Source organism: Nannobrachium achirus (genome assembly GCF_963921795.1).
Source record: "Nannobrachium achirus genome assembly, chromosome: 14".
NCBI classification, from domain to species: Eukaryota; Metazoa; Chordata; class Actinopteri; order Myctophiformes; family Myctophidae; genus Nannobrachium; species Nannobrachium achirus.
The window spans coordinates 6898924-6911860 of NC_137821.1; the positions used below are offsets into that span (position 1 = coordinate 6898924).

Sequence of the window (12937 nt, forward strand, 5' to 3'; positions counted from 1 at the left end):
TCCCCTTGAGCCATTCTGAGAGGTCTCTTAGGTTGTATGGGTTTAGGCTGTTCGTGTTAAGGCGACCTCGAGCCTGTAGATGCTCCACGAAGGTGTCCCTCAATTGGTTGGGGAGCTTACTCAGGAGCCGATCAACATGGCCGGTCGACATCACTTCCATCCCGTTAGGCCCTTCCAGCGATGTCAGCATTGCCACAAGCAGTTCAATGCTAAGGGCAAAGCTCTGGAAGGCTTTGCAGTCTCCTGCTTTAAGATCAGGAGAGTTCAGGATGGCTGCAATCTCGCTTTGAGCGAGTTGATGTGGCTGTCCATATTGCCGCTGCAAGGCCTGCATGGCGGCTGTATAGGGCTGTGCATAATGTCTGCAGGACTGGGCTATTAGCTTGGCTTCATCCAGAACCAGGTGCTCCATGAGCACACGGTACTTGTAATGTTCAGAGAGTTCAGTGTGGGGACTGAGTAGGTGGTCCAGCGCCATCTTCAGGTCAGTGAATTCTCTTTCACTATCATGCACCAGATTGGGCAGTTTAGGTACGGGAACTGGCTGCATGGGAGGCTGGAAGGCGTATGGCGACTGTGGTGGTGTATACAGGGGTTGAGGAACATACTGGACCTGTGGTGTTGGACCATGATGGAGTTGATAGGCTGGCTGACTGGCGTATTGGACTGGCAGGGACTGAATGACTGGTTGAGATATTGAAGATAGCTGGGGGTTAAAGACAGGAGCAGGATGGGGCTGATAGCCATATTGGAACGGCTGGGCAGATGCAGGTTGGGATGGAACTGTGCCATATGCTGGAGACACCACCTGATAGGTCGCCTGGGTTACTGGAGCAGGCTGGTGCTGCTGCTGATACACCGGCTGCTGCTGATACATCGGTTGAGACTGGTGGCTCTGCTGGCACTCGGGCATTTGATACACTGGCCGTGCAGAGGTAACTGGCGGAGACTGGTGTGCTGGTTGCAGGATCTCTGCAGGCAGGTATGGTGAAGGCGCCGCTAACCAGGTGGCTGGTTGGTAGTGTACAGGCATAGCTGCTGTGTGCAGGCTTAATGTCTGAATGGAATGTGCAGCAGGTGACTGTGCCATGGCTGGGGTGAGCTGCTGCTGATGAGGCGTCGCTGCTGGGTGCTGATCTCCTGTTGAGAGGGCATGATCAGAAGATGACAGGTGTGTGGGATGCAGCGCCATTGCTCTCTCGTATATTGACTGTGCTGGGCGGGCTGGCGCGTAGTGATTTGCTGGATGTGCAGCTGTCGTTGAGATAGGCTGATATAGAGTCTGTGTGCCCATTATGCCACTACTGTGAGGCTGGTACCCTGGGGCTGCCAACGTTGGTTGACCCATGTGGCCCACTGATTGCATTGTCTGGTAGCTAGACTGCGCCATACTCGTTGTGGTGGCAGGTGGCGACGTAGGTGCTGCACTAAGCAGTGGTGCAAAAGTCATTGTGGGAGGTATGGACTGCGCCGATGTGTGGCTCTGTTGACTTTGGCTTGACATTGAGGCCGTTGTTGCTTGGGGGTTCAAATAATGTTGGTGGTTTGACGAGACTCCTGGGCTGACGTGTGATGATTGCTGCGGCGTGTGAGAACCAGACCCACCTGAGCTAGAGCTGTGTTCGGATGGACTCCGATTGTAGTGGCTCGCTTCTGAGGGGGTTGGCGATTGGAGTCCCTCATGTGTGTTCTGCAGGCTGGGCATGTTAATAGCATATGATGATGTGTCCCATTCATTTCTATTAGCTGCTCCTAGTGCAGATGGACAGGTAGATGGCCCGGGCGTGGTGTGTAGCTGGTCACCTGTAGCTGCAAACTCGGTCTGCAGGCTGAGTGACCGCAGCTGCTGTACGCTGGCTCTCATGTTGACGTCTTCGGAAGGGGCAGTATTAGGCATGAGGGACTGTGGCAGGCTAACCTCATAGCCTTGCAGGTGTAGTGGAAACTGTCGCAGTCTTCCCTGTACTTGTGCTGCATCTCCGTGTGCTGCTGCTGTCCTCTGGGTGTCCATGGTACCGTCGTGGATAAAGATGATCGGGCTCCGAAGGACCAATATTGGAGATTGCTGTCAATGTTTGCTGGGACCTCTCTACCCAGGACAGATACTCCAGTAAAAGAGCAGACGTGGATTCCAGAATAGCTTTTATATAAGATTGGCAACAGTACAGTTGAATGACTGACAGATGAATGATGGATGAAGGATAATAAAGGACTGTATTTGAGTGGTAATTCTGTAACAGAATGAGACAATAGAATACCATTAGGCTACTTATAATTACATCAATTAACAACAAGCTGTAATTGTATTTAGCCTACTACAGAATGCCTACATAGTAAGAAATGCTCAACTGAATGTATTAGCTGGCATTACACCAGGGAACTAGTATTCCACATTTAATGTGGCACACAATAAGCACAGGGCCATGAAAACAGGACTTCACAATGGAATGCTCCCAGCTAGCTAGCTAGGCTAGCGAAATTAGCATATTAGCTAAACAACACAATAGCAGTCTAGACAGTACTCCCAGCTAGCTGGCCAGGCTAACGAAATTAGCATATGTGCTAAACAACACAGAAACAGCACAGAAATTCCCATTATGGCCCAAAAACGTCATGTTCATTACACACAACATTCTCTTCACATAACACACATTTAAGTAATACAATGCAGTAATGACTTACTCTTCACAAACGCACTCTTAGAATATTGCAGATTTAAGGCACTGTGTAGACATGTTCTGTCATGTCACTGTTCACAATTAGGACCCCAACAGTTCCAGAGCCACCTAAGTGCCTGACTGAAGTGGAAAATGTAGCTGCCCAAAAGGGTGCCTGAACAGAATAAACTCAATATTAAACTCAGGGCACAATGGAAGGGAATTTACAACACAGTATAATCAAAGTTCTAAAAACCTAAAGACAAAAAAACTAATGCTAACTAGCTTCATGTATGGTCACTGACTTTTCTGTAGTGCTAAGGGTTTAGGTGGAGTCTGAAAAGGTGAGTCTTCAGTCCACGGCGAAAGCTAGCGAGTGAGTCCGTTGTTCTAAGTGCGACAGGGAGTTTATTCCACAACTTGGGGGCCAGGAGGGCAAACTGTCTCGGACGAGTGGATTTTTGCCCTGGAGTTTTTAGCGAGGGTTCTGTCAGCATCCCTGTGTTGGCTGATCTAAGTGAACGGGTGGGGGTGTAGGGGGTGATCAGGTTTTGGAGGTATGGAGGAGCCAAATAATTGCGATTAGACGATTATGTAATAATTGTGACAGCCCTAGCTGCTAAATGCCTAAATTGTAAATATCCATAAGGCATGTGAATACCATAATCTGCATTCCTCTCTGTGTAATATACTCACTCTAACTATTTGGCTGTGGATATTTATTGGACTAGTTATGTATCACTGACACTGACCCAATTAGGTGTACAGCAGTTCCTTCTCTGTCATTGAACTTGTGTGTATATTTACCAGTCCGTCAAAGAAGGGTGGAGACTTGATGTGTGTATATTTACCAGTCTGTCAAAGAAGGGTGGAGACTTGATGTGTGTATATTTACCAGTCCTTCAAAGAAGGGTGGAGACTTGATGTGTGTATATTTACCAGTCCGTCAAAGAAGGGTGGAGACTTGATGTGTGTGTATTTACCAGTCCGTCAAAGAAGGGTGGAGACTTGATGTGTGTGTATTTACCAGTCCGTCAAAGAAGGGTGGAGACTTGATGTGTGTATATTTACCAGTCCTTCAAAGAAGGGTGGAGACTTGATGTGTGTGTATTTACCAGTCCGTCAAAGAAGGGTGGAGACTTGATGTGTGTGTATTTACCAGTCCGTCAAAGAAGGGTGGAGACTTGATGTGTGTATATTTACCAGTCCATCAAAGAAGGGTGGAGACTTGATGTGTGTATATTTACCAGTCCTTCAAAGAAGGGTGGAGACTTGATGTGTGTATATTTACCAGTCCTTCAAAGAAGGGTGGAGACTTGATGTAGGTGGAGCTTGGGTCCCAGGTGTACAGCTTGTCAGTGGAAGCGACCAGCGCGTTCCAGCGCTCGTTCACGCTCTGAAAGAAGTACAGCTTATTATTAATATAATTTCAAAGCATTTTCAAAAAACAGTCCTGAAAAAGCTAGTTTTCATGAATAAAATAAATATATATGCAACGATTTTTCTATGTAATATCATGAATAAACATAAGAAAAATCTAATAAATTACATACATTAGAAAACAAATGTTTAAGAAATTGTGAAAATAGACAATCTACAAGCTCTACAAGAGCCTGTAGAGCTGCCATTTCTACTAGTTTGGGTCCTGGGGCAAACGTCTATTCTCTCTTATGGGTCTCGAGCTAAAAGATTTGGGAACCCCTGCTCTACGGTACCTCTATCTTCTCGTAGACCTCTTTGAACATGGAGGGGATGACAAACTCTCTCTACTGTACCTCGATCTTCTCGTAGACCTCTTTGAACATGGAGGGGATGACAAACTCTCTCTACTGTACCTCGATCTTCTCGTAGACCTCTTTGAACATGGAGGGGATGACAAACTCTCTCTCCACAGCTTGGATCTCCTCTCTGGTGGGCCAGATGTCTCTGAGGAAGATCTCCTTCCCCTCAGCGTTCACAGCTAAAGAGGAGAGAAAGGATACTAGATATCATCAGCACCAAGGACATGGACAAGTTATCAGTTCAGGAAAAAAACATCAAAAAACTAAACCAAACAGACTCCAAAAGCAGCCAGAAAAAGCAATATAAACATGTACTGTATGAAGAAAGATTTATTGTCGGACAGGAACTTTGTATAGTAAGTGCAAAAAGCAAAAATGTCAGGAAATGGATAATGTTCCAAACGTGAGTGAGTTTGTAGATTGGCCATTTTTGCTTTGCACGAGTAATACTCCGATGCATTTGTTATATTGCTGTTGATGTACTGACATATTATCTTGTTTATTATTGTGATGTTTTATGTGCTTATTGTAAGTCGCTTTGGATTAAAAACGTCTGCTAAATGCCTAAACTGTAAACTGATGTATAAAACAGAGCACTCATTTTCAACTTTGAACAATGTCATTAATATACCTTAGAGTTGTTGTGGAAATAAAATACAAAGTCCCCCCCCTTCTGTGTTGCATAGATTGATTGTGGGGTCATGTCATCAGTGACATCATGAAGATGTACTCTTTGGCTTGCAGAGTACATTATTAAATTAAATAAATACATTTTTAAATAAAAATATACATTAGAGAATACATTATTATTTAAGCTCAGCTTTAGCCAAATGTATACTCCGTAGTGTCACAGATCTCCAAGCTAACAAGGGAGGCGAGCTTCTAGATTATGTGCTTTTTGACACTTGACACCCTCACACATCCAAGCACCAATGTATGAATGAAGCTTCAACGGTCACTACTGTAGGTTACCTATGGGCTCCGTCTCGAAGTCGATCCTCACGGTCCCCGCGATGGCGTAGGCGATGACGAGGGGCGGGGAGGCCAGGTAGTTGGCTCTGGTGTTGGGGTGGACACGCCCCTCGAAGTTCCTGTTCCCTGATAGGATGCCTGCGGCCACCAGGTCCCCCTGGGTGATGGCCTCCACCACAGGCTCAGGGAGGGGTCCACTGTTCCCTATGCAGGTCATACAGCCGTAGCCCACCACCTCAAACCTAACGGGACACAACCAGGACAATGTTTATTTAACATTTACGTGTATACCCGCGCACCTGCACGCACACGCACGCACACACACACACACACGAAAAAAATGTGAGTTGAAAAGTTGTAAAGTCGTCATTTTAAGTGTCATGTTCAGGGACACGCAAAGTTGACACGCGTATACAGGGCAAGCCAGAGAGCAAAACGGGTGACCTTTGGGATTACGAGGCTCACTAAGCTGCGGCCGCTCATAAACAACATGGAATTCACCTCAAAGGAGCTTAAATCACACTCCTGGTGACTGAATGTGCCAACGCAGCAGCAACATGTGTGAACTGAAGGCTAGAGAATGGAACACAACCACCCTAAGTACTACAAACCACTGAGTGACCACTAGACCTACTGCACATACAGTATGAAACAGAGCTCCTACCTTAGTTTAAACACATTTTAAATCTGTACTTAAAATCATTTGGAGGAAATATGCAGCTTTTTGTCCCAAAGCGACCGCATCAGGCGGGAGGCAGTATAGCAGCCAGGTTTACTGCATGTTTTTGTGAGGGTACATGCCGCGTTTTGAGCTTGTAGATCTGCTACTTTTGACACTTTTGTGTATACTGCCTCCTGCCTGATTGGAGGGGTAAGGAACTTTTTTTGTGTAAACAGTGCTACTTTTGACACTTTTGTGTGACGCTGTAGCAACAATCTGAATCTGCGAGTCCCTCTGTGCCTGATCCTGTTGTGTGAATAATATAAAGCGCTTTTGGTCACAAAGGGTTCATTCATGTGTTTCCCCCAGCCTTACAGTGCTTACTTAGCTCTGGTCCATAGCGTTGGAGTTCTCCCTAACGCTATGTTCCTCTACCTCCACCCCGGCTCCGCAAAACCGGAAAGCCCCGTCGTCTGGTCTGAAAATAAAAACTGTTTCACCCCTCACCAAACCAAAGGTATCTGACCATCTGTGGCCAGTTGAAAGCTTACTCTACTTAGTGGACGCAGTCTGGGCCCCCCACCACATGCTTAAAATACATTTCTAGGGCGGAATGAAAAATATTCCACCGGATGGAGACACTCTTCCTGGTTGAAGACTGTTTTTACGAAACAGCGCTTCCAACGTTGTAGAGCTGAATAACATCTAATGCTCTGTTAATGCGGTCTTCTGTGAGTTGGCACCGTGATGGCGACGACAAACAGTAAAAAACTAGAAGAAATGGAGTCTCCATCCGGTAGAATATTTTTCATTTTGCCCTAGAAATGTATTTTAAGCGCGTGGTGGGGGGCTCAGACTGCGTCCACTAAGTAGAGTAAGCTTTCAACTGTCCACTGATACCTTTGGTTTGGTGAGGGGCGAAACAGTTTGTTATTTTCAGACCAGACGACAGGTCTTTCCGGTTTTGCCAAGCCGGGGCGGAGGTAGAGGAACATAGCGTTAGGGGGAACTCCACTAACGCTATGGACCAGAGCCAGGTTTCCCACACATCTTTACCAATTCATTTCCAAAACTTTTCCAGAATATTTTACCCGATTTCCAGGACTATATAGCTCAATAACGAGTCGCTTACTCCTATGCGCAATGCCTAAAGACAGGTAGTGTATGCCTGTGGTTCTCAACCTTTTCAGGCCGTGACCCCCCAAATAATCTTATTTGAACGGCACCCTGACGAGCACTAAGAGTAGAGGAATTTTGTATAACACGGTTTTATTGTGAAAATAGCAGATCTACATTCTCACAACGCCTCGCGCTGCGAGGCGTTGTGAGCATGTAGATCTGCTATTTTCACAATTTCTGCCTCTAATATTTGACAATTTGGCCAATGTTGAATTTGTCATTTCAGAGGTATTAACATAATCAATAACCAAAGACAATGCATAGCCATTTTTTCCAGGACCTTCCAGGACCCTTGATCAATTCCCAAACTTTTCTAGTACTGGAACAATATTTTTCTAATTTCAAAATATTTCCAGGAATTTCATGACCGTGGGAACCCTGCAGAGCTAAATACTTACCCTAACTGGAAGAGGTGGTCTGCCCGGTTACAGGCTGGTGTTTATGTACGTACCCTAACTTGAAGAGGTAGTCCATGACATGGCGGTGTTTATGTACGTACCCTAACTTGAAGAGGTAGTCCATGACATGGTGGTGTTTATGTACGTACCCTAACTTGAAGAGGTAGTCCATGACATGGTGGTGTTTATGTACGTACCCTAACTTGAAGAGGTAGTCCATCACTCCGCTCTCCTTTAGGTAGTAGGTCACCACCCCACTGCCTGGGGAGAGGCTGGTCTTTATGTAGGGCTTCACACTCAGACCATGTTCTATGGCCTTCTTCGCCAGCAGCCCTGAGAGAGAGAGAGAAACAAACCCAACATCATCTAATGTATATTCCATTGCACAACGGCATCGCTTGCTTAGAGCAGTGGTTCACAACATGTAAGACCTTTTTAATACGTAAAAAGATGGATTGTCGCAAAGGTATGTAAAAACACTTTCTATGTCAGTTAACTTTTTAACAGAAAGTTAAAACAGCTAGTCTCCCCCTGCCAGCGATTTCGAGCCTTTTCACAAACCTTTGAAAAGCCACAGACTAATTTCCAACGCACACGTAAACAACAGTGACGTTTAAAAGACTTGTCTCTCTTCTATCCACCGTAAAAAATAACTATTATATCTGTGATCATCTGGTCTTTAGTTAAGAGAGAGAGAAAAAGCTTGTTTTTACTAAAAAACGCATCTGGGAAAGGTTTCCGAGATAAACGGACTAATGATTTTCAGATTACATTTCCCAGTGCATTCTGGGCATAGTAGACCTTATATCCACGCCGGTTCCCACACATTTTTACCAATGAATTTCCAAAACTCTCCAGAGTATTTAAGCCAATTTCCAGGACTATATGACAATAATTCAGTGCAGTAACGAGTCGCTTACTCCTATGTGCAATGCCCAAAGACAGGTAGTGTACCAAAAATGAAGCGCGCACGCTGCAAACGGGCCGTGGCGTGCATGTGGATCGTGCACGATGGACACGCACGTGCCCACGTCAAAAGGACGAAAATCGTGGCAGGGAACCCTCAAAGTCGATTTATGGTGGCAGTAAATAAGTTAACAAAATCAATAACCAAAAACAATGCATAGACATTTTTTCCAGGACCCTTGATCAATTCCCAAACTTTTCCAGTACTGGAAAAATATCTTTCTAATTTCAAAATATTTCCAGGAATTTCATGACCATGGGAACCCCAGAATCACTCACAGGTGCTGGGGAGCGCTCGCCATCATAATCCAGTGTAATTAAAAGATTACAAGGATCTCGTCTTTGGCAATATGGACAGAGGGCAAATTGACGGCATTGAATCAGTTGAAGAGTTAAACACGTACCGGCCCCCAGCATCACAGAGGGGTTGCTGGTGTTGGTGCAGCTGGTGATGGCAGCGATGACCACGGAGCCGTGTGCCAGCGTGTACTCTGAGCCGTTGAACTGGATGGGCACGGTGGCATCGTGGCGCTCCGCGGGCACCTGGAAGCCCTTGAACCCTTGCTGGAATCACACCACATCGTAGACACACACACACAGAAGGATTGAGAAAACACACCTTTTACATCGCTAAAGCAAGCGTCAAAACATGATGAAAACATGGGGAAAGTATGTACACTTGGGAGGTGGTACAGTGTTGTGTTAACCCATTTAGGCCCAGAATTCAATTATTTAATGCTTTAACTATTGAAAAATAGCAGATACAAGCTCACAGCGGGGAACGAGTGCCGCGCTGTGAGATATATTCACAAAGGTGCATTTATCTCCTAATCGCGACCGTTAGGTCGCAGTTACTATCAAAACCTCCACCGGCTGTCTGTCCGTCAGTCAGTCAGTCAGTCAGTCAGTCAGTCAGTCAGTCAGTCAGTCAGTCAGTCAGTCAGTCCGTCACACGTCACGTCACACTTTTGCCCTACTCATATCTCCGCCACCGTTGCCCCTATCCATGCTTAACTTTGCACACACACTCCTTGGCTGCCAAACCACACCCTCCACCCCACATTTCTCACATGGCCCTCTTCTTGCGCCACCATCAGCCTGATTTTGCAAAACACATTTTTGGACACTGCTCCTACACATTTTGGCTTAAAAATCACGCAAAGCTACACAGTGTCTCTAGAGTCATGTCATCAACATGCATCTGTCTCATTTAGCGCCACCATCAGGCCGATCTTTGCAAAACACATTTTTGAACACTGCTCCTACAGATACGGTTTTAACAGCGGGCAACAGCCCGGCTTATTTGTCTATGGGACCCGGCAACTACTGGCGATAGCAGGCGAAGTAATGATGGCAATGAGACCATAGTTGAAAAGTTGGCGGCCAAAAACATGAAAATATTATCCCTTTCGGACGATAGCCAATCAAATTCATGAGTTGCTTTGTTTACCCGCTGTTCGCTGTCAGGGTTACCAGACGTAGGGCTGTCACAATTATTACATAATCGTCTAATCGTGATTATTTGACATTATCGCAATTATTTTGTCATAATCGTCATAATCGTGAATGTTGAAAAATGACAGAAATAGTGGAAATAGCAGATCTACAAGCTCACAACGCGTCGCAAGATGCGACGCGTTGTGAGCTTGTAGATCGGCTATTTCCACTATCAATGTTATTTTTTAAGTAGTAAGTTGTCGAATATGTCAGTAATTTCTTCGTGTATTTAGGTTTTGTGTCATATCTGCCATGTGCAACTTCAAAGCCTAAAAGCCAAACAGAAATGTAATTGTCAACGACATAAACACAATTAAATCGTTAATCGCCAGTTATTTGAGTGACAATTAATAGTCATGTAAAATGTCATATCGTGACAGCCCTAACCAGACGTTACCTTGGCTGCCAGGCAGGCCTCAAAGTCGGTCTTCATGTCGGACACAGCGATCCTGTCCTGGGGTCTCTTGGGTCCGCTGCAGCACGGGACCACGGAGCTCAGGTCCAACTCAAACACCTGAGAGGACAGAGACAGCACAGAGTCATGTCACATACTGCACCGTCAGGTCCAACTCAAACACCTGAGAGGACAGAGACAACACAGAGTCATGTCACATACTGCACCGTCAGGTCCAACTCAAACACCTGAGGGCACAGAGACAGCACAGAGTCATGTCACATACTGCACCGTCAGGTCCAACTCAAACACCTGAGAGGACAGAGACAACACAGAGTCATGTCACATACTACACCGTCAGGTCCAACTCAAACACCTGAGGGCACAGAGACAGCACAGAGTCATGTCACATACTACACCGTCAGGTCCAACTCAAACACCTGAGAGGACAGAGACACCACAGAGTCATGTCACATACTGCACCGTCAGGTCCAACTCAAACACCTGAGGGCACAGAGACACCACAGAGTCATGTCACATACTGCACCGTCAGGTCCAACTCAAACACCTGAGAGGACAGAGACACCACAGAGTCATGTCACATACTGCACCGTCAGGTCCAACTCAAACACCTGAGAGAACAGAGACAGCACAGAGTCATGTCACATACTACACCGTCAGGTCCAACTCAAACACCTGAGAGGACAGAGACACCACAGAGTCATGTCACATACTGCACCGTCAGGTCCAACTCAAACACCTGAGAGGACAGAGACAGCACAGAGTCATGTCACATACTGCACCGTCAGGTCCAACTCAAACACCTGAGAGGACAGAGACAGCACAGAGTCATGTCACATACTGCACCGTCAGGTCCAACTCAAACACCTGAGAGGACAGAGACACCACAGAGTCATGTCACATACTGCACCGTCAGGTCCAACTCAAACACCTGAGAGGACAGAGACAGCACAGAGTCATGTCACATACTGCACCGTCAGGTCCAACTCAAACACCTGAGAGGACAGAGACAACACAGAGTCATGTCACATACTGCACCGTCAGGTCCAACTCAAACACCTGAGGGCACAGAGACAGCACAGAGTCATGTCACATACTGCACCGTCAGGTCCAACTCAAACACCTGAGAGGACAGAGACAACACAGAGTCATGTCACATACTACACCGTCAGGTCCAACTCAAACACCTGAGGGCACAGAGACAGCACAGAGTCATGTCACATACTGCACCGTCAGGTCCAACTCAAACACCTGAGAGGACAGAGACACCACAGAGTCATGTCACATACTGCACCGTCAGGTCCAACTCAAACACCTGAGAGAACAGAGACAGCACAGAGTCATGTCACATACTACACCGTCAGGTCCAACTCAAACACCTGAGAGGACAGAGACACCACAGAGTCATGTCACATACTGCACCGTCAGGTCCAACTCAAACACCTGAGAGGACAGAGACAGCACAGAGTCATGTCACATACTGCACCGTCAGGTCCAACTCAAACACCTGAGAGGACAGAGACAGCACAGAGTCATGTCACATACTGCACCGTCAGGTCCAACTCAAACACCTGAGAGGACAGAGACACCACAGAGTCATGTCACATACTGCACCGTCAGGTCCAACTCAAACACCTGAGAGGACAGAGACAGCACAGAGTCATGTCACATACTGCACCGTCAGGTCCAACTCAAACACCTGAGGGCACAGAGACACCACAGAGTCATGTCACATACTGCACCGTCAGGTCCAACTCAAACACCTGAGAGGACAGAGACAACACAGAGTCATGTCACATACTGCACCGTCAGGTCCAACTCAAACACCTGAGGGCACAGAGACAGCACAGAGTCATGTCACATACTGCACCGTCAGGTCCAACTCAAACACCTGAGAGGACAGAGACACCACAGAGTCATGTCACATACTGCACCGTCAGGTCCAACTCAAACACCTGAGGGCACAGAGACAGCACAGAGTCATGTCACATACTGCACCGTCAGGTCCAACTCAAACACCTGAGAGGACAGAGACACCACAGAGTCATGTCACATACTGCACCGTCAGGTCCAACTCAAACACCTGAGAGAACAGAGACAGCACAGAGTCATGTCACATACTGCACCGTCAGGTCCAACTCAAACACCTGAGAGGACAGAGACACCACAGAGTCATGTCACATACTGCACCGTCAGGTCCAACTCAAACACCTGAGAGAACAGAGACAGCACAGAGTCATGTCACATACTACACCGTCAGGTCCAACTCAAACACCTGAGGGCACAGAGACAGCACAGAGTCATGTCACATACTGCACCGTCAGGTCCAACTCAAACACCTGAGAGGACAGAGACACCACAGAGTCATGTCACATACTGCACCGTCAGGTCCAACTCAAACACCTGAGAGA

The 12937-nt window shown here is 46.6% G+C and overlaps 1 protein-coding gene across 1 annotated transcript in view; it reads right to left on the reverse strand.

Annotated features, from left to right (window-relative positions):
* Nucleotides 1-12937, reverse strand: part of aco1 (aconitase 1, soluble) — a 53648-nt gene that overhangs the window by 16031 nt on the left and 24680 nt on the right. The window contains exons 10-15 of the mRNA XM_080741967.1: nucleotides 10509-10625; nucleotides 9019-9178; nucleotides 7846-7981; nucleotides 5411-5652; nucleotides 4493-4617; nucleotides 3949-4053 (exon numbers count right to left, since the gene is read on the reverse strand). Coding sequence (XP_080598093.1) covers nucleotides 3949-4053; nucleotides 4493-4617; nucleotides 5411-5652; nucleotides 7846-7981; nucleotides 9019-9178; nucleotides 10509-10625 — 885 coding nt within the window. The remainder of the gene's footprint in view (nucleotides 1-3948; nucleotides 4054-4492; nucleotides 4618-5410; nucleotides 5653-7845; nucleotides 7982-9018; nucleotides 9179-10508; nucleotides 10626-12937) is intronic.